This window comes from Carcharhinus amblyrhynchos, chromosome 3 (genome assembly GCF_965287045.1).
Source record: "Carcharhinus amblyrhynchos chromosome 3, sCarAmb.v2.hapA, whole genome shotgun sequence".
NCBI lineage: Eukaryota > Metazoa > Chordata > Chondrichthyes > Carcharhiniformes > Carcharhinidae > Carcharhinus > Carcharhinus amblyrhynchos.
In genome coordinates, this window is record NC_137326.1 from 76,774,777 (window position 1) to 76,796,143 (window position 21,367).

The window sequence follows — 21,367 nt, forward strand, 5'->3', positions numbered from 1 at the left end:
ACAACAACATATCATGATAAACAAGAAAATGCCGGAGGCATTGAACAAATATTATACATCTGCCTTCATAGTAGAAGAAACAAGTTCCATATGAGAAGGTGACAATAACCTTGGAGTTAATGAGTAAAATGTGTGTGTGTGTAGGGGGGAGGGGTCTTAGCTTTTGGAAACACTTTAGAATTAGTAGCCAACTCAAAAATCTAATGAAACAGCTTTAGGCAGCAAGCAATCCTTTACTGTGACATTGATAACAAATAAATTGATGGAATTGATTATTCAGAGCAAACTTGGTTGCTTGTTTATCACATAGGTAAACCAACATATCAGCAAAAGGAGATCTTTGATTAATTGTTGTGTAGTGGCACTCTAGCATCATCAAGAGATTTCAGGCATTATTTGATAAAAAAACTTATTTATTGATAAGAGAAATTTGGTACAGGAGTTGCAGCTCAAAGTGGCCCTGAAATGGTGCTCCAGTCCTCACTTGTCTACTACGTGGCTGCTTGATGATTCTTCCCAAGAGAGGACTCCACCCTCTGGGGTGATCACTCACTCTCAGTTCCCATTGACTCCTCAGGTCAGGTGGCCCTCTTCTGCTGTACTGTCTTAAAGAGACAGACACCACATACACGTTAATAACCTTGGCTGTTTGAGGAAGTGAGTGAAACGTGAGGCTAATTTTGTTCTCATTTACACCATGAAACTAGCAAAGATGGTCAGACAGCAGAGTGGGATTTTGCCCCACCCATTTTTTTTTGCTGATTTCAGGAAACACTCAATTTTCCAGGTAGAGTTTTGGCTAGGCTTAACTGTCAAGAGCTGTATGAATGGGTCCAGTAAATCAGGGTCTTTTGCTGTACATTTTTTTCTATAATATTTTTATGAGATGTGGACATCACCAACAATACCAGCACTTGTTGCCCATCCCTAATTCCCCTTGAACTGAGTGGCTTGCTAGGTCATTTTAGAGGGCAATTAAGAGTCATTGGTCAGCCAGGCCAGGTAAGAACAGCAGAATTTCTTCCCTAAGTGGCATTAGTGAGCCAGATGGGTTCTGATAACAATTGATTGTTTCATGGTTACCAATACAGTGACAAACTTTCAAGTCAGGTTTTCTTAATTGAATTTATATTCCATCAGCTGCCAAGACAGTATTGGAATCTTGTCCCCAGAGCATTAGTCTGGGCATCAGGATTACTAATCCAGTGACATCACCATTATACATCTCTGACCAGAGATGCAGTTTAGTTAGTTTGTTGGCTATGAGAATTAGTGACTTGGACCAGCCATATGAATGGCAGCAGGACAGGGAACAAACATTCAAAAATGCCCTTGGTGACCTGTGTGATGAGTGCAGCTTGTCATTTTTAACCGTTTTGTTTTTTGGCTCACAGTTGAAAATCTTATACCTCAGATTTGTCCAGTCTACATGCCTCAGCTGGAGTGAAAGTATATGGAACTTCATGGTGAATAATCATGTGCTGGATGGTTTAGTAAATTTGTAGTTATCATCCAACTACTACTCAATACTGACCCTTTGCCAAACTGCTGCTGACATACAACTGCAGCTGTGTTAGCTTTTGTCAAGAAAGATCCTTGAACTTTCAGATTTGAAACGTTTGCATGTTTTGAAATGACAGTGAGGGAGAGAAAGATCCCTCACTTATTTCCAAGTTAACATGACTTTTGAAGGATTCTGGTGCAAGGTATTTATTTTATTGTTTTGATATAACTTCAAAGTTCATTTCTCTGTGAATGTTTAAATTGTGTCGCTGTACTGTCAATAAATGTAGGACCAAAAGCCATCAAGAAATAACATCCAAATGCTTTATATTTCGTCTGATACAGCAGTTCAAAGCTGGAGGTGGGGTTGCTCAGCTTGAAGCTGATGTAGAACCATTGAATCCCTACAATGCAGAAGGCGGCCGTTTGAGTCTGTACTGACTGCCCCAAAGAGCATCTTACCCAGGCCCAGTGTCCCCGTCCCCCACAATCCCCATAACCTTGCAAATTAACCCTGGCTAATCCACCTAATCTGCATACCTTTGGACGCTAAGGACAATTCAGCATGGCCATTCGGCATGGCCAATCCACCTAATTTGTACATCTTTGGACTGTGGGAGGAAACCCATGCAGACACAGGTAGATCATGCAACCTCCACACAGACAGTCACCCGAGACTGGAATCAAACCCAGGTCCCTGGCACTGTGAGGCAGCAGGGCTAACCACTATGCCACTCTAAATGATGGTCATCAGGGTTGTGAACTAATGCCTATGTTTTATTGTGGGACCTTGTGCATCAAGAAGAAAAGCTTGCATTTATATAACACTCTTCACAAGATTAAGATCATCCAAAGCACCTTAAATACAATGAAGTGCTTTTGAAGTGCCATTATTGTTGTAACATAGGAAGGATTGTGGCCATTTGGTTTACAGCAAAGTTACACTAAGAGCAATGTAGTAATCACCAGATAATCTGTTGCAGAGATGTTGGTTGAGGGATAAATATTAATCAGGCCAATAAGAACTCACCTGTTTTCTTCCAAAACCCTTGTGGAATCTTTTATGTCCAGTCCAAAGGGCTCCAGTTTAGCATTTCATTCGAAACATATCACCTTCAACTGTGCAGCAGCCCCTCCCTCAGTAACGCACTGAAGCATCAGCCATGTTTTACTGTCTCTCTACAGAGTGCCTCAATGACCTTCCATTATGCAGCAGTGTACTACAAACAACAAGGTGCTTTTGTCTCAAGATTCAAGCAACTGTTTTCAATCCTTGCTTCAAAATCTGTTTCCGAACTGCTAACTTCAATCCTTCTCCCTGGCAAAAACCTCTGATTAAACTACTCTGTTCACAGCCTTGGCATCATATTTACCTCCAAGTTGAGATTCTGTCCACACATTAGGGTGGCACAGTGGCACAGTAGTTAGCACTGCTGCTTCACAGTGCCAGGGACCCAGGTTCAATTCTGGCCTCGGGTAATTGTCTATGTGGAGTTTGCACATTCTCCCCATGTCTACATCAGTTTCCTCCAGGTGCTCCGGTTTCATCCCAGTCCAAAGTTAGTTGGGTTAGGTGGATTGGCCATGTTAAATTTCCCATTAGTGTCAGGGAACTAGCTAGCATAAATGCATGAGGTTATGGGGATAGGGCCTGGGTGAGATTGTGGTTGGTGCAGACTCGATGGGCAACTGGCCTCCTTCTGCATTGCAGGATTCTATATTTGCATTATTACCTACAGCACCCATTTCCAACTCCATTATATTGCATAAATTGTGTAACATTGTCCATCTCAGCTCATCCAGTACTGGAATCCCCATTCATGCTTCTATTACCTCGAGACTTGACTGTTTCAATGCATTCCTTGCTGATTTCCATAAACTAGCTGCCCATGGTATAACTTGCAACAAGTTCCATTCTTCTGCAGCCCCTTTGCTCACTAATTTATGTTGGTTCGAGATCAAAGTTTTAATTTTTAAATTCTCACTGTTGTTTTCATGGCCACGTCTCTCCTTATCTCTATGATCTTCTCCATATCACAACCCTCAAAGATATCAGTGCTCATCTAATGTTAGCCCCATGCACTCCTAATTCCTATTTTTTGCTCCTCAAGGTTAAAGCCCAGTTAAATGAACTAAAAAAACACAGTTTACTAGGCTAAATCTAGCTCTCTCCTAAATCAGCAGCAAGCTAAACTTAAAAAAGAGGCTCTAAGATAGGGCTGCAAGACAGCAATGGCAAAATTCCAAATCATGCCCCCCTCCAACGATATTTCCTGGTAGAACTGTGTGATTAACGAATTTCCAAATAGGCTCTGCCATAGCCGAATATGACTTCATGATGAAACACGTGAAGCTAAAACTTAAACCAAGTACACATCTAAGCCACAGGTGAAATGATGTACAAAACGTAGCCATTTTCAGGTAATCAAATGCTCTTTCCTTACCCCAGTGGCAATGACCCAGTGCCCATTCACAGAATGTTTGCTTTCTGATAATAAAGCTATTGAGAAACTAGCTGAACTATTTGATTAATGATCAAAAAATTGAGAAGATGAAATCTTGGCAAAGGCGCAGAGTACTGTACAGAACAAACCCTGGCAGAGATTTAAGGAAGGGAGGGCACAACACTCCAGAACACTATTGCATCATTTATAGTGATGAAATGTATTTTGTGAGCTGATCTTTGACTCAGTCAGTGTCAAACTGAAGTGCACAGGTACATGGAGGGGTAAGCAGAAGCTGCATGCATTTGCACGAGAAAGGGTGAGGACAGAAAGTAACCTGCAGTTACTGCTCAACACATATTAGTGGTCAGTTTCAAATCTGAATAAGCAGAGACCCTCAAGTAGGTCGCCAACCATCCTTCGAACTATGAGTGTCACTTAGCAGGAAGAATGCTATAGGCTGGGATTACCCAGTCCCATTTTTGTCAAATGAGTTTAGCGATGAGAGCAGAAAATCTTACAAAAGCTCCCAAATCACATTTCACACTGATATAAATGCATGACGCAGTTGTTCCTTTCCCCCGGGTCAGCGACTGGGGTGTGTTTCCCATGCTCAACATTGGGAAAATCATTTGAATGCATTAACATCTAATTATCAAGCCTTTATGCCCAAATCACAAATGGTCTCCCAAGGCATTCAACTGGGGAGCAGACCTTCCAAGGGTGAGTACATTGCTTGGGAGGGGTGGGGGGGGGGGGTAGTGGGAGGTTTGGGGTGGGGTGGAAGAAGGCTATGCTGGGTGTGCCAGGAGGTAGTGACAAGGGGAGGCAGCCTGTAGGGTGAGTGGGGGGGCAGGCTCTTCCAGGTGAACTCTTTTGTGCTGAGGCTGCCTTTAAAAATGGTGCCCCCACCTTCAAGGGACTAAGGTGCTGACAGGGTGGACAAATCAGAAGCCACCCTGCCAGTGTTACTTCGTGAGACGCATCCTTTTAAAATTTTTACTCCAATTGTGGGACTATACAGTGGAGAAAGTCATTGTTGCTGTTGGTAGCTTCAACGTTGCCTTCCCCACCTGCTATCGGCCTTTGCAGATTTCTGGGAAAATTCAGCCCATAGTCTCAACTTTATCTCAAAATCATGTAGAAAAACACTCAAGTTTTGGACATATTTTCTTATAGTAAATTAAACCAAATTCATTAGGTCAATGCAAAACTGTGGATAAGTTTCCCAGGCAGATCTAGATTTAGCCAGATATTTCAATAGGACATTTATATGTCTGCATAATTGCTTGGCCCACTTCATACTAGTTTCATACATTTTGATAAAGTGTACCCTTGAATCTTCAGCAATATTTTGTAGTATGCAATAATGAAATTTGTTTTGAAATGACATTACAGCCACTTTGAGCACAAACAGGTTTGACAAGTAATAAATAACTGAAATAAAGTCAACATACTGCAGATTCTGGATCTGACAAAGGGTCATCCAAACTCGAAACGTTGGCTCTATTCTCTCTCCCTAGATGCTGTCAGACTTGCTGAGATTTTCCAGCATTTTCTGTTTTTGTTTGTAATAAATAACTAACTTGTGATTAAAGTGTGAAACTCACGATTGCAAGATGTTGGATGAATAGCACTGATGCATATAAGAGGGAGCTGAATACACATGAAGGAGAAAGAAATAATTGGATATACTGATGGCGCTAGTTGCCACACAGCGCCAGAGACCCAGCTTCAATTCCGGCCTTGGGTGACTATCTGAGTGGAGTTTGCACATTCTCCCAGTATCTGCATTAGGTTTCCTGTGGGTGCTCCAGTTTCCTCCCACAATTCAAAGACGTAGATGTTAGATGGATTGGCCGTGCTAAATTGTCCTAGTGTGTAGGTTAGGTGGATTAACTGTGGTCAATGCACTGGGTTACAGAGATAGAGCAGAAAGTGTAGGCTTCCAAAGTCATTGCAAACTTGATGGGCTGAATGACTTTCTTTTGCACTTGTAGGGATTCTATGATTCTAGATTAAAGGTTTACGTGTGCGCACAAGGTGCAAAAACACCAGCACAGACCAGTTCAGTGGAATGACCTGCTTCTTTGCTACAGATACAATATAATGCTTTATCAGTGCTCTCACAAAGGGTCATCCTGACTCAAAACATTAGTTCTACTCCCTCTCCACAGATCATAGAATCCCAACAGTGCAGAAGGAAGCCATTTGGCTCATTAAGTCTGCACCAACCACAATCCCACCCAGGGCTTATTCTCGTAACTTCACATATATACTCTGCTAATGCCCTGACACTAGGGTCAATTTAGCATGGCCAATCGACCTAACCCGCACATCTTTGGGCTATGGGAGGAAACCCATGCAGACAGACATGGAGAGAACGTGCAAACTCCACACAGACAATAACCCGAGGCCGGAATTGAATCCGGGTCCCTTGCGCTATGAGGCAGCTGTGCTAACTGTGTGCCACCGTGCCGCAGATGCTGTCAGAGCTGCTGAGATTTTCTAGCATTTTCTGTTTTTGTTTTAGGTTCCAGCATCCACAGTGACCTGCTTTTACTTTGATTACTGTGCTTCCTCCCTTAATTAAGAAACTCGAAGATAAAGGAAAGTAAGTGTGTCTGAAACAACAAACCAATATCACTGACAAGTTTGCACAAATATTGCTTCCAAAACCTAATTCTTTCAGGATGAAGGGCCAGGTAACTCTGTTATCTACACGTGCACACAAACATATATAAGTATAGGTAGGTAGATAACTAACAATAGTCCACGAAGTACAGGCATCTATTAGAAAAAGATAATTGGTTATACAGCTTGAGGGGCAGCAGTCCACATTAAGCATGGGGGAGGGGTTGCAGGTCCCTGCTCTACCTCTGTCAACCAGTTTATTTGATAGTAATCCCACAAGCTTTCGGAAACGGTGTCCCTTTGTCACGTGTGTGGAACCTGACTAAGGAACCTTCCACACACCTGACGAAGGAACACCGTTTCTGAAAGCTTGTGAGATTACTATCAAATAAACTGGTTGGACTCTAACCTGGTGTTGTGAGACTTCTTACTGTGTTTGCCCCAGTCCAACGCTGGCATCTCTACATCATGACTACCTCTGTCAAAACAGGAACTGAACCAATATTGCAAGTCTTACTCTGAACCACATGCTAGCCATCTAGCCCCAATATGTTTTAATCTCACATCTTTAAAAATTTTGGCTTCTGTTTACTTAATGAAGTTCTTAACGAGTTGTTCATTCCCAGATATATTAGTGTTTGACTTGTCAGGGTACATTGGCTAATGGTTTAATTGTTTGCTGGAATGACAGGATGTGTAAGATTTGTGTCTCTTTACTTGTTTGGATAATCACATTGTGCAATGAGTTAGCCAAGAACATTTTGAAATGAGATGTGGAGCAATAGAAGACAGAATGAATACAATTGGCCTTTGTTGCTTTGAAGAAAACATTTTCTTTCTGAGAGTTTCACAATAACTGCTGCCATGCCATAATTATCAAAATAATTCATGACAAATGATATAAAGACCCTTTTCTTAACAAGTTGTAGAGGGAATTAGATTCAAAAGGAAAAATGAAGGTTACATTTTTTGGTGTCGAATGACAGATAATTGAAATGCAAAAGGGAATAAGGAATAACAGAATTCAAGAGACTTTCATAAATTTCAAACATTTTAAAGAAACATCAGAAGTACTTCAGTTAATTAATCATTCTGAATTGCTATCTCAATTCAGAACCCAGAGAGCATGAGCCTACAAGTCAAAGGTGTCTCTAATTCAATGCTTCTTTACAATCTCATCAAACAGCTATAGAATGTCTGTGTGAAAAATGGCTTTCTGGTGTGTCCTATTTCGCCAATGCTTAGTGCCATTTCAGGGCGTCTGAAATAGAAAGCTTTCCAATGCTCAGTATTAGCGTGCTTCACCTTCATGACCACTGATATGTATTGTACTTTGCATACTGTTAATTGAATACAGGAGGACCTCCTGGTGTGAGCAAGCACATAGCAGCAATTACTCTCCAGTACCTCCTCCTTTACTGAATGTCATCCAGAGGGAATGTTCAAAGAATCTGAAGTAAAAACAGTCATTACATAATCACAACGGCTTGAGCATTTGTTAGATGTAACAGTGACAAAAATAAACAATATGTCCTTACCAAGATCAAACAATTTTTATTTTGACTTTACAACAGATGCAAAAAGACCAGTTTCACTTACAATCTACGGGCCATAAATGGGTACATTAAGATCACGGTTCATGAGGGAACTCACCGCCATCTTCTCAAGTGCAATTAGGGATGGGCAGCAAATACTGGCCTAGTGACACCCACCCACCCCCCCATGAAAAAATAAATTTGAAAAAAAGAAAAATTCTGAGTATTATGGTGAAGGTACAGTAAAAATAATCTGACAGCCCAATTTTTCTTTAAAATGGTTAAAAGCTGGATCAACACACTGTTGAAGTAATTGGTTTGAAAATCAGTAGGGGCTGTTAGATTGAAAAGCAGGAAAAGAAAAAAGGCCCCAAGTCCTAATGTAGTATTATGAAATAGCAATGGAAATCCAATATCTATTCCATTGATTCTGTGAACAACCTGAGAACAATCTAGACATAAGGTAATATGACTAGAGTAGAGAAATATTTTCATGTACATTCTGTAATAGGATTTGGGCAATGCAAAGTGCTTTAGATGACTTTGCTTTGAGGGTCAGAGTACTAGGAGAATCCCATGCGCTTACAAAGTTATAATGATGGGCAGGAAAAGCCCATCAAGCCTGCCCTACAATGATGATAACAAAAAGAGAAAATGCTGAACTCCACAGGTCTGACAACATCTATGGAAAGAGAATAGACTAACATTGAGTCTAGGTGACACTTCTTCAGAGCTGAAGACAACAGAAAATAAAAATTAGGGTGATATTTATTCTGGTAGCATGCAGGAAGTGGAAGGATTGAAAAAGATGTAATAGACAAAAGGCACAAGGGAATGAATATAAATGATAGTGATCGTGTCTAAGAAGGATATTGGTAGTGGCCCATTAAGAGATCAGAATGCGTAAATGGCAGAACAAAGGTAAGCAGAATGTCAAAGAACCACCTGAGACATGCAACAGATGACCCTAGTGGAGTGGAGGAAGGGGAAACTGTAGTGGGAGGAAAAGATGAAAAACATGGTTTAATAAGGTGGAAAAAGAAATGATGAAAGAAATGAAAATAAAACAAAATTAAAATAAAAAGTTGTTGAACTCAATATTCAATCCAGAAGGCTATAAAGTACCTATTTGGAAGACAAGGTGCTGTTCCTCCAGTTTGCATTGGGCTTTATTATAACATTGCAACAGGCCAAGGACAGACATAGAATCCTTACAGTGAAGAAGAAGGTCATTCAGCCCATCAAGACATTAAGGCAGCATGGTGGCACAGTAGTTAGCACTGTTGCCTCTCAATCCCAACAACCCAGGTTCAATTCCGGCCTCGGGTCACTATCTGTGGGATTGTACATTCTCCTTGTGTCTGCGTGGATTTCCTCCGGGTGCTCTGGTTTTCTCCCATAGTCCAAAGATGTGCTAGTTAGGTTGATTGGCCATGCTAAATTAACCCTAGTGTAAGGAAATTAGCAGGATAAATATGAGGGGTAATGGGAATAGGGCCTGGGTGGAATTGTGGTCAGTGCAGAATGGGCTGAATGGCCTCCTCCTGCACTGTAGGGACTCAATGATCCTATGAAGACTGCACTGACAACAGTCCTACCGATATCCTACCCCAGTAACCCTATGTATTTACCCTGCTAATTCTCTTGACACTAAGGGGCAATTTTTAGCATAGCCAATTGACCTAACTCGTACATCTTTGGAATGTGGAAGGGAACCTGAGCATCCACAGGAAACCAACAGGGGGAACGTGCAAATTCCACACAGTCACCTGAGGCCAGAATTGAACCCGGGTCCCTGGCACCGTGAGGCAGTAGTGTTACCTCCAGTGCCATCGTGCCGCCTCTCATGTGGACCTGAGAGCAGGAGGGTGTGTTGAAATTTCAAGCAGCTGGGTCCTGCTTGCTGACAGACCAAAGTGTTCTGCAAAGTGGTCACTCAGTCTACATTTGGTCTCTCCGACGTAGAGCAAACAGCATTGGGAGCAGCGATGGGCAGGGGAGCTGAGGTACTGGATGCAATGGAGGAGTGGACCAGAGTTTCCCAGAGGAAATAGTGGAATGCTGATGGGGGCAGTGAGGGGAAGGTGTATTTGGTGGTGGCATTAGGCTGGATTTGGTGGAAATGGCAGAGGATGATCTTCTGAATGCAGAGGCTAATGGGATGAAAAGTGAGGTCAAGGGAGATCCTATCCTATCCTGAGAGGCAGGTGAGGGGGTGAGACAATGGCATGGGAGATGGGTCAGACACAGTTGAGAATTCTGTCAACCACAGTGGCTGGGAAACCCCAAATTAAGGAAGGAAGATACATCAACAATGCCATTTTGGAAAGTGACATCACCAGAACAGATGTGATGGAGGTGAAGGAACTAAGAGAAAGGCTTGGAGTCCTTACAGGATGTGAGATGTGAAGAGCTGTAATCGAGGGAGCCGTGGGATTGTAATGGACACTAGTGGTATTACTCTTCTCTAATAGCATAGCATCCTCTATTCTGTTGTCTTCAGCTCTAAGGAAGAGTCATCCAGGCTCAAAACGTTGGCTGTATTCTCTCTCCACAATGCTTTCAGGCATACTAAAATTTTCCAGCATTTTCAGTTTTTGTTTCAGATTCTAGCATCTGAAGTAATTTGCTTTTACCAAATGATGATACCTAGGGTATATTGGCCACTTTTTCCTATAGAATCATAGAAACCCTACAGTGCAGAAAGTGGCCATTTTGGCCCATCGAGTCTGCACCGACTGCAATCCCACCTGGCCCTATCCCCATATCCCTATATATTTATTCACTAATCCCTTTAACCTGTGCATCTCAGGACACTAAGGGGCAATTTTAGCACAGCCTATCAATTTAATCCACACATCTTTGGACTGTAGGAGGAAACCGGAGCACCCGGAGGAAACCCACACAGACACAAGGAGAATGTGCAAACTCCGCACAGACAGTGACCCAAGCTGGGAATCAAACCCAGGTCCCTGGAGCTGTGAAGCAGCAATGCTAACCACTGTGCTACCATGCCATCCTATGTAACGGTAAAAATGTCAAAAAAGAGAAATTTAGGACCAAAAAGGAGGCAAGAAACCTGGAAAATTATTTTCAGAATCCCACAAACAAAGGCCTGGATTCTTTTTCAGTACTCAACAGAAATATATTCCGATGGTAAAGAAGGAATGTAGGAGAAGGGATAACCAGTCGTGGTTATCTAAGGAAATAAAGTAGAGTATTAAATTAAAAGCTGATACGTTCAGAGTGGCTAAAAGTAGTGGGTGATTAGAAGATTGGGAAAAATTTAAAAATCAACAAAGAATGACTAAGAAGGTGATAAAGAAAGGAAAGATAGACTATGAAGCTAAACTAGCACTAATTATAAAAAAGGACAGTAAAAGTTTTTACAAATATATAAAGAGAAGGCTGGCTAGAGCAAATGTTAGATCCTTAGAGGATGAGAGGGGGTATTTAGCGGTGGGAGATGAGGAAATGGCTGAGGCTTTAAATAAGTTTTTTGCCTCGGTCTTCATGGAAGAGGACACGAATAGTTTGCCGGATCTTAAAGATAGAAGGATGGTAGGAGTTGCGGGTCTGAATGTGATTACTGTCACTAGAGAGGTAGTGCTTGATAGACTAATGGGACTGAAGGTAGACAAGTCTCCAGGACCGGATGGAATGCATCCCAGGGCTCTGAAAGAAATGGCAGAGGTGGTAGTGGATGCCTTAATAATTATTTACCAAAGTTCGCTGGATTCCAGGGAAGTGCCGGAAGATTGGAAAACTGCTAATGTTACGCCGCTGTTTAAAAAAGGTAGCAGACAAAAGGCAGGGAATTATAGGCTGGTTACTTTAACGTCTGTAGTTGGAAAAATGCTAGAATCCGTCATCAAAGAAGAAATAGCGAGGCACCTAGAAAAGAATGGTTTGATCGAGCAGATGCAGCACGGATTCGTTAAGGGGAAGTCGTGTTTGACAAATTTATTGGATTTCTATGAGGATGTGACTAGTGCAGTAGACAGAGGGGAACCGGTGGATGTGGTGTTTTTAGATTTCCAAAAGGCATTTGATAAAGTGCCTCATAAAAGGTTGCCACAGAAGGTTAGGGTGCACAGAGTTGAGGGTAAGGTGTTAACATGGATAGAGGATTGGCTGTCTAATAGGAAGCAGAGAGTTGGTATCAATGGGTGCTATTCTGGTTGGCGGTTGGTGACTAGTGGAGTGCCGCAGGGATCGGTGCTGGGGCCTCAACTATTTACCATTTATATAGATGATCTGGAGGAGGGGGCTGAGTGTAGGGTGACGAAATTTGCTGATGACATGAAGATGAGTGGAAAAGCAAATTGTGTGGAGGGTGTGGAAAGTCTGCAGAGGGATCTGGATAGGCTGAGCGAGTGGGCGAGCACCTGGTAGATGGAGTATAATGTTAGCAAGTGTGAGGTTATCCACTTTGGCAGAAATAATAGTAGGAAGGATTATTATTTAAAAGGCGAAAAGCTGCAGCATGCTACAGTGCAGAGGGACCTGGGGGTCCTTGGGCATGAGTTGCAAAAATCCAGTCTGCAGGCACAGCAGGTGATCAAGAAGGTGAATGGAATGTTGGCCTTTATAGCAAAGGGGATAGAATGTAAAAGTAGGGAGGTCTTGCTGCAACTGTACAGGGTACTGGTGAGGCCGCAGCTGCAGTACTATGTGCAGTTTTCGTCGCTGCACTTGCGCAAGGATATATTGGCCTTGGAGGGAGTGCAGAGAAGGTTCACTAGGCTGATACCGGAGATGAGGGGGTTGGACTATGAAGAGAGACAAAGTAGACTAGGTCTGTACTCGTTGGAATTTAGAAGGATGAAGGGGGACCTTATAGAGACGTATAAGATAATGAAGGGGATGGATAGGGTAGAAGTAGACAGATTCTTTCCGCTTAGAAAGGATAGCAGGACTAGAGGGCACAGCCTCAAAATAAGGGGGAGGTGTGCAGTTTAGATCGGAATTGAGGAGGAACTTCTTCACTCAAAGGGTGGTGAATCTCTGGCATTCTCTGCCTGTTGAAGTGGTGGAGGCTACCTCACTGAATATATTTAAGTCACGGGTAGATAGGTTTTTGATAGACAAGGGAATTAAAGGTTATGGGGAGAAAGCGGGAAAGTGGAACTGATCCACTTCAGATCAGCCATGATCTTATTGAATGGTGGGGCAGGCTCGAAAGGCTAGATGGCCTACTCCTGCTCCTATTTCTTATGTTCCTAACCCCCGCCCACGAAGAGTGAACCGATTTCTCCACCCCACCACACTGGTAGTTTACTCCAGGAAGAGGATGGAGTTTCATGTTGAAGAGGGCCCCAGTCCCTGACCATGGACAAATTCTCAACACAATTCCTGAACCAGGATCAATGTCCTCACCGACTGCACGGCATTTTCTACATCCCGGCTTATCTGGACGAACAGTGAGGCCAGACATAAACATATAAAACACCATCTCACAGCACTGAGCTGGGGACGAAGGGGGCACGGGGAAGGGGGCGCGCGGAAGGGGCGAGGAGGGGCGAGGGGCGTGCGGGTGGGGAGGTGGCGAGGGGGCGAGGGCAAGGAGGGGGGGCGAGGGCAAGGAGGGGGGGAGCGGGCGGCGCATGGCGCACGCGCGGGGGAGTGTGTGTGTGTGTGTGTGTTGTGCGCATGTCCGGTTTCGGTTGGCCATGAGCGCGCGCCGGGTCTGGAGGTGCGGCTGATATCGGTTTAAAGCGGCCCAGTGATTGCGCAGCCGGGCGGGTGATTAGAGGAGGTAGAAGAAACTTGGGGGAACAGGTGTTGGAAAAAATAGAAGAGGAGGAGAGGCAGATGAAGAGGAAGCGAGCGAAGGAGGGAGGCGTGAAAGAGAATCGAGAGCCCGGGGGGGGGGGCGGTTGCAGATTGATCCTCACCTGCTACCAATCTGAATCTTTACTGCAACTAGTGAAAAGGAAGATGTTGGCCATTTTCATGTCAGTTTGCGCTTTCTTTTAGGTATTATGGCCACAAAGTGGACTTCAGGGGATTCATCGACAGTGCTGTGCCTGGATGTTAACAACGAGGGTGTTGTGGCATCAGGGGCAGAGAAAGGAGCTCTTACCGTCTGGAACAACCAAGGTGCTGCCATCGGTCACCTGAATCTCGGAGGTGATGAAGATGTTACCTGTGTGTCATTCTCGCGAACCTCTGACAGTATACTGTATGCATCTCACAGCGAAACAGTCAGCGTACTAGATATTCGGGCCCTTAAGGAGCCCACTGAGTACTTCCATGTGAATGAGGATGAGATAAACTGCTTGTCTGTCAATGAAACAGGCAGCCATCTTGCTGCAGCGGACGATTCCGGATCAATAAAAGTCATAGACTTGGCAAGCAAGAAAGTCAGCCGCTCTCTACGGAGACATTCAAATATTTGCTCCTGTGTGACCTTCCGACCTCAAAGGCCACAGAGTTTACTCTCTTGTGGATTAGATATGCAGGTACATATAGTTTTGCCTGTATGGTCACATAACTGACGATTGAAAGGGAACAGGAAGGACATTTAGCATGTGGTTTTTCAAGCAAAATATATGGAGATCAGAAATTATTTCCTCCACTCAGTTAAGCAGTTGCCTTCAACACAACAGATTGAAAACAATGTATCCTCAATCCTGAGATAACTCTTGATAGCCAGATAGATGTTTCATATTGTAAACATCCAGTACTGATTGTTCATGAACATTAGTGTGACAGTTTGAGCTGAAGGCAAAAACATTCAATCTATTTTGGAAGAAAATATGTTCTTTACATAAGGCATCCATCATTTTATATAATCTGAACACTTTAGCTGAGATTTATTTGAATATATGCTCATGAGACACAAACATTCATTTGCATGTGTAAATTGGCCCTTTTTGGGCTTTTATTATAAAGCAATAGTTATAAATAATCAGCAAGTACTGTTGCTCGAGAGACAGAGTCTTGTTCTCTTTCTATGCATCAGTTCATTTTTCTATCAGTTATTGACTTGGGCACCCTGAATTGGGGCAGGCATGCATTCCTACTCTGACCAAGTTCACTCTTTTAATCTGTGCTATTTTAGCAATTTATGTACATTGTAAAGTTGACACCCCATCCACCACCTTCAATACACAAGGGCAACAGTGTGTACCATCTACAAGATACACTGCAGCAACTCACCAAAGCTCCTTTGAAAGCACCTTCCAAAACCACAACCTCTACCACCTAGAAGGACAACAGCAGCAGGTGCATTCAAACGCCACCACCTGCAAATTTCCCTCAAAGTCACACACCATCCTGACTTGGAAATATATCACCATTCCTTCACTGTCACTGAGTCAAAATTTTGCAGGGTCCCTTCCTAACAGTGTGGTGGCTTTCCCCACATCATATGGACAGTTCAAGAAGACAGTACACCACCAGCTTCTGAAGGATGTTTAGGTTTGAGTAATAAAAATGTTGGGCCAGCCAACGATGCCTGTGCTGCATGAAAGAACAAAATAAAGTTTGGGACTCAAAATGGCAGATATAGCACCTAAACTGCTGCTCAGACTGAGATCAGCCAACTCGGGATGGTCTGAGTGACAATGACTACTGAGTGGGGAGTCAGTGGCTAAGTAGTGATGTCACTAGACTGGATGCCCAGACTACTGCTTTGGGAACATGGGGTTACATCCCACTATGACAGCTTGTGGAATTTAAATTCAAATAAATCTAAAATTAAAAACTTTAAGTAAAGATAATATGACAACTGTTATCAATTGTGAAACCTATTTGGTTAACTAATGTCCTTCAGGTAAGGATGGCAAATTTCCTTCCCTAGTTCGGCCTACATATGACTTCAGACTCTGCAGTGTGGTTGAATCTAAACTTTTCCCTGCAATGGCCGAGTAAGGTACTTGGCTCAAGGGCAATTAGGGATGGGCTACAAAAACTGAGAGTATACAATTTAAAAAGTAGATAATCTCGGCAGGCAAGATTCCAGCACCTATATTCCTAATATCTGAGTTCCAACATTATTGTGCATTAGCCAACTGAGGCAAAAAAACTTATTCTTACGATTCTATTTCTACGTATGTAAATGTCATCTCAAAGTCCTAGGTGATCACAGTGCTTTTCGTTAATGTCCTGGCAGTTTACTGTTGGCTCATAAATTGTACGGTCACTTAATCCAATTGTTATCCATTCACTTCTAAAGTGCTTTGCTTTCTTATTTCCTGGGAAGGTGATGCTGTGGAACTTGCAGAAAACACGCCCTGTTTGGACTGTGAACCTTCAGGACATAGTGCAAGAAGAGATGGAAAAAATGCAGCAGCAAGCAAGTTGTCAGCTTTTCAATCCACCACTGGCCCACTTCACAACAGTAGCTAACTGTGGCAATATATTTGCCTGTGGAGCTGAAGATGGCAAGATACGGTTATTCAGAGTGATGGGAACAAGGTTTGAGTTGGAATATGGGTTCCGTGGTCACAGTCTGGGTGTTTCTCAGGTTCATTTTCTGAACTCTCTTTCCCATCCTTACTGGCTGATTTCTGGAGGGAATGATGCAAAAGTCATGCTGTGGGACGTCAGTGAGCAAATCATAACTGATGGCAAAGGTCCTTTGAAATCGGCTGCAAAAAAACCAGTTGGCTGTACGACTAAGAAAGGTCACGGGGCTGCAAGACGTGACCATAGTGCAAAAGCCTGCAAAGGAAATAAGAGTAATCACATTTTGCCAAAACTCAGTATTGACCATGGAGAAAAAGTGAACTGGATTTCTGCCGTGGACATAAAGGGCTGTAAAAATATACTTGTTGCTGACCAGAGTTGTCAGATATCACTGTACCCGCTAACAGAACTATAGGCAACATAGTGAGTGATAATATTTAGATGTTAGTTCCTGTGCCTTAGTAAAACAGAGGGAGCAAAAATAATTCAGTGGAGTGCCACCATGACGAAATTTGAGGGCCATCTGCATGTGTTCTCTTATCAGTAGGTTTAATATATGACTTCTTTGACAGTAGCATGTATAATTCAGATGACCATCAGAAAAATCAAACCAGCAGCAGCATCACAAACTGGCATATTTATAAATGTTCTTTCAATTTAATGGGATTAATCAGAAAAGACCACATACACAATTTTATCCTGTAGCAATGCCTGGGAATTGGAAGTATCTGTAAAGAGGTTTGCAGTCTGTAAAGAGGTTTATGGGATTGCTTTGAGACACTGTGAGGGGACCCTTCAATCTGGGAGTATTGAAGAAGGGACTATCTGGGATTATTGTGGTGAATCCCTGGCATCTAAAACAGTGGTTGTAATTCTGAGGTCAGAGTACTGGAAACACAAATTAGGAATTTTGGAGAACTAAGGAAGGATTTGAGCAGTATCTCAGAGGGATGGGGCTGGTTCTGGGATCCAGCTAGTTTGTAGAGGAAGTTTTGGGACATTGGTTTGTAAGTTAGTTAGTATTAAAAGCATGTTTTGATCTAGAAAATGTTTCATGCGAGATTTTTCTAATTTAAGTTTCAACATCAACAAAAAGGACTGCGACTAAAATAAACCTTTCTTGATAAATCACTGTTTTTATAACCTTCAATAAAGATGGTATTTTCTGTCTGAGCAATTCATCATTGATCATAGGTCTGCCTTTCCGAATAGTTACTATGCTGAAATAAAACTTTGAAAATTCAATCTCCTATTTCCTTTAAATCCTCACGAACTGCTAAAACCCCAAAAGATGAAGTTGTGCCTCGTTTCGCTCTTCAAGTCATGCTGATGTAAAATTTGTGCATTGGGAAATTTAATAAACTGTACATGCTCAGTATGTATAGATGTGCTTAAAAGATCCAGACAACTATTTTATGAAATAACTATCCTGTTAAAGCCAAGGTTTTTGAAACAGACTGAGGCCTTAGAGTAAGCACTTTGTTGAAGTACAATGTGAGGACATCAGTGACTACATAATGTCACTTGAGTGTGTCCAATTTACAGAATTTCCCAGCTTCTACCACTGTGTACACAGACAAATGCGGCCACTACCCATTTACACAATACTGTGGTTATTAGATTGTAACAGTATCCTGGATATTTGGCAGACAAGCGTCCCACTCTGTCACAATTCTGGTGCAGGAACTCAGCAGTTTCAGAACCTATGATCTTACCAAATCATGAACTACTGCCCAGCTTTGATTATTTTCAAGATATGGATCTCAGCCTTATTATTTAAATCCTGGACAGGCACTCTTTCTCTGGAATTATAATGTATGTTGACAAAGCTGTTGAGTAATTGTCCATTAATGTATTGTTACATTGTGACTTAAGTGTGTTTGTGCTGCATCCATGGCAAATTTCACAAATGGGAACCTTTTGTTTCTCCAAGTGTTATAAACCATTACCAATTTCATATCTGCAAATTGCTCCCAGCTCCCACTAGCTGGGCTAGTTGATTTCTGAGAATCCAGCACAGAGCATTCCACAGATCAGTAACAGCTAGGATTTTCCTGCAGTTGTGTGCCAGTTATTTTTAATTTATTTCATGGTAGGTCTTTTTTTTGCTTGAATTAAAAACTGTAATGTTTAACTGCTGAAATTCCCTTTAGTAGACAGTAGAATTCTCTTTGTAAATTGTGTTTCGATATTATGATTTGTTCCTTTCTTGTTTGCTTCTGAAGTTTACCATACCTTGTCATTGCTAGAGAGACCCAGAAGATTTTGGATTTGATACCTGGCCTGTGCCAAGTTAGTTGATCTCACGAGAGTAGTAGAGTCCAGCTTCTAATAGCTATACAGTAATTTCTGCTGGAATCATAGAACCATAGAACATTACAGCACAGAAACAGGCCTTTTGGCCTTCCTTGGCTGTGCCAAACCATTTTTCTGCCTAGTCGCATTGACCTGCAGCTGGACCATAATCCTCCACACAACTCTCATCCATGTACCTGTCCAAGTTTTTCTTAAATGTTAAAAGAGAACCTGCTTTCACCACTTCATGTGGCAGCTCATTCCACATTCCCACCACTCTCTGTGTGAAGAAGCCCTCACTAATATTCCCTTAAACTTTTCCCCCTTCACCCTTCTCCCCGAGCCTCAGAGGAAAAAGCCTGCTTGCATTCACTCTATTTATACCCATCATAATTTTATACACCTCGATCAAATCTCCCCTCATTCTTCTATGCTCCAGGGAATAAAGTCCTAATCTATTCAATCTTTCTCTGTAACTCAGTTTCTCAAGTCCCGGCAATATATTTGTAAACCTTCTCTGCACTCTTTCAACCTTATTAATATCCTTCCTGTAATTAGGTGACCAAAACTGCACATAATACTCTAAATTCAGCCTCACCAATGTCTTATACAACCTCACCATAACATTCCAACTCTTATACTCAATATTTTGATTTATAAAGGCCAATGTACCAAAAGCACTTTTTATGACCCTATCTACCCCTGATGCCACTTTTAGGGAACTATGTATGTGTATTCCCAGATCCCTCTGTTCTACTGCACTCTTCAGTGTCCTACCATTTACCTTGTATGTTCTACCTTCGTTTGTCCTTCCAAAGTGCAATACCTCACACTTAACTGCATTAAACTCCATCTGCCATTTTCAGCCCATTTTTCTAGCACATTTTGTTTTAAATGAACACATGCAAACATGGACTTGTGAGAAGATAGGATGAAGCTGTACTTACTGTCTCCTCTATCAGAAATTGAATAACCTGATATTTGTAATTCTGAGCAAAATGTTCATATTGCACATTTGAACAGGGTATCATTTGGCTTTTGGCAGTTCTGAAAAATTAATCTGGTACCTTGAGAAAAGTGTCCATGGTCTGTAGAATATAGCTTGCTGAAGACAAGTGTGGTAGTGGGGGGAGGGAGGAGATCCTCTGAAACTAATTCCCTTTGTCGAGGTAGTTGCTGACATCTTTCCGTGGGTCCTCAAAGGAATCTACACAAGTTCTCTGACAGGCCCAGCATTTGTTGCCCATCCAAAATTGCCCCTGAACTGAGTGGCTTTAGTGTAGAGTCAACCACATTGTTGTGGGCCTAGAGTTATATGTTAGTTGTAGGCTGTATAAGGATTGCAAATTTCCTTCCCTAAAGCAGCATTAAATGAACCAGATGGAGTTTTAAGGTAACTGTATGAAGACAAGCTTTACATTCGAGATATATTGGTTGAATTTAAATTCCACCAAGTGCTGTGGTAGGATTTGAACTCATAATCCCGAAGCATTAGTCTTGGGCCTCCAATGACATTACATTATGCTATCATCTTTCCACTGATGATTCATGAGGATGTATGGGGTGGAATTGCCAGCATTCTTTTGTTCTTGTTCCCTTTTCCCTATCCTGGTATATATAGTGAATTTTGTTATCAAATCCTTCTTGTGCATGAAACCAAGACATTCAGGCAATAGTACAACCCTGGCTGAACCCATATCTCCTAAAAAAACTCTAGAATCTCATCTGTTTTATGTGACCTTTTTTTCATTGCTCATTAAAATATACTACATATTTCTCTGTATTAATCTTCATTAGCCACCCAATTATTCATTTCACTAACCTGCAAATAACTTAAGACTTGTGTGTTTTTATTTACAATACTAATGTTAAGATGTAAATGTGAGACAATTTAAGCAGCGAGATTTGAGAATTGATGAAATGCACTGTGTTTATTAATAATTTGTGAACCGGCTTAGTAAATGATACTTAAGGTTTGTATTTAGATAGGATATAAACTGCAGTATTTCAAGGCTCGACATGGAAACTCCAAAATTCCTTGTCATTTTAATGTTTACCAACAAATTAAAATACTTTGCATTTATAAAGTGCCTTTCCCAATCTTTGGATATCCCAGAGGGGAGGTTTTGGTGTAGTGGTATAGCCACTGGTCGAGTATTCCAGAGACCCAACGTAATGCTCTGGGGACCTAGATTTGAATACCCCCACGGCAGAAATTTGAATCTAATAAAAACTGGAATTGAAAGTCAATGATAACCATGAAACTGTTGTTAATTGTGGTTCACTATTATGTCTTTTAGCAAAGTAAATTTGCCATCCTTACATGGTCTGACCTACATGTGATTCCAGGGAGGAAATCAAGATGCATTTTTTCATGAAAGGAGTAGTGGAAATTTGGAAAATTCCCTAGGGTTACCTACCCATTAGGATTGGACTGGCATCAATAGGAATTGAAGATCAATCTCCAAGACACTGCTGAGTGCAACCCTGGAGAAAAGTTAGGACATTAAAAAAGATTGGCTGATCCACCTTCCACCTGCC

The 21,367-nt window shown here is 42.0% G+C and overlaps 1 protein-coding gene across 2 annotated transcripts; it reads left to right on the forward strand.

The window, feature by feature from the left end:
* Positions 1 to 13,816: 13,816 nt before the first annotated feature.
* On the forward strand, positions 13,817 to 21,031 carry wdr53 (WD repeat domain 53). 2 transcript variants are annotated; one of them, XM_080185388.1, is made up of 2 exons: positions 13,817 to 14,580; positions 16,326 to 21,031. In XM_080185388.1, the coding sequence occupies exons 1-2, from the start codon at positions 14,101 to 14,103 to the stop codon at positions 16,944 to 16,946; spliced, it is 1,101 nt and encodes a 366-aa protein (XP_080041514.1). In that variant the 5' UTR covers positions 13,817 to 14,100; the 3' UTR covers positions 16,947 to 21,031. The 2 variants fall into 2 exon arrangements, with proteins under 2 accessions (XP_080041514.1, XP_080041515.1); XM_080185389.1 differs by having other exon boundaries at positions 14,151 to 14,248.
* The last annotated feature ends 336 nt before the right edge of the window (positions 21,032 to 21,367 follow it).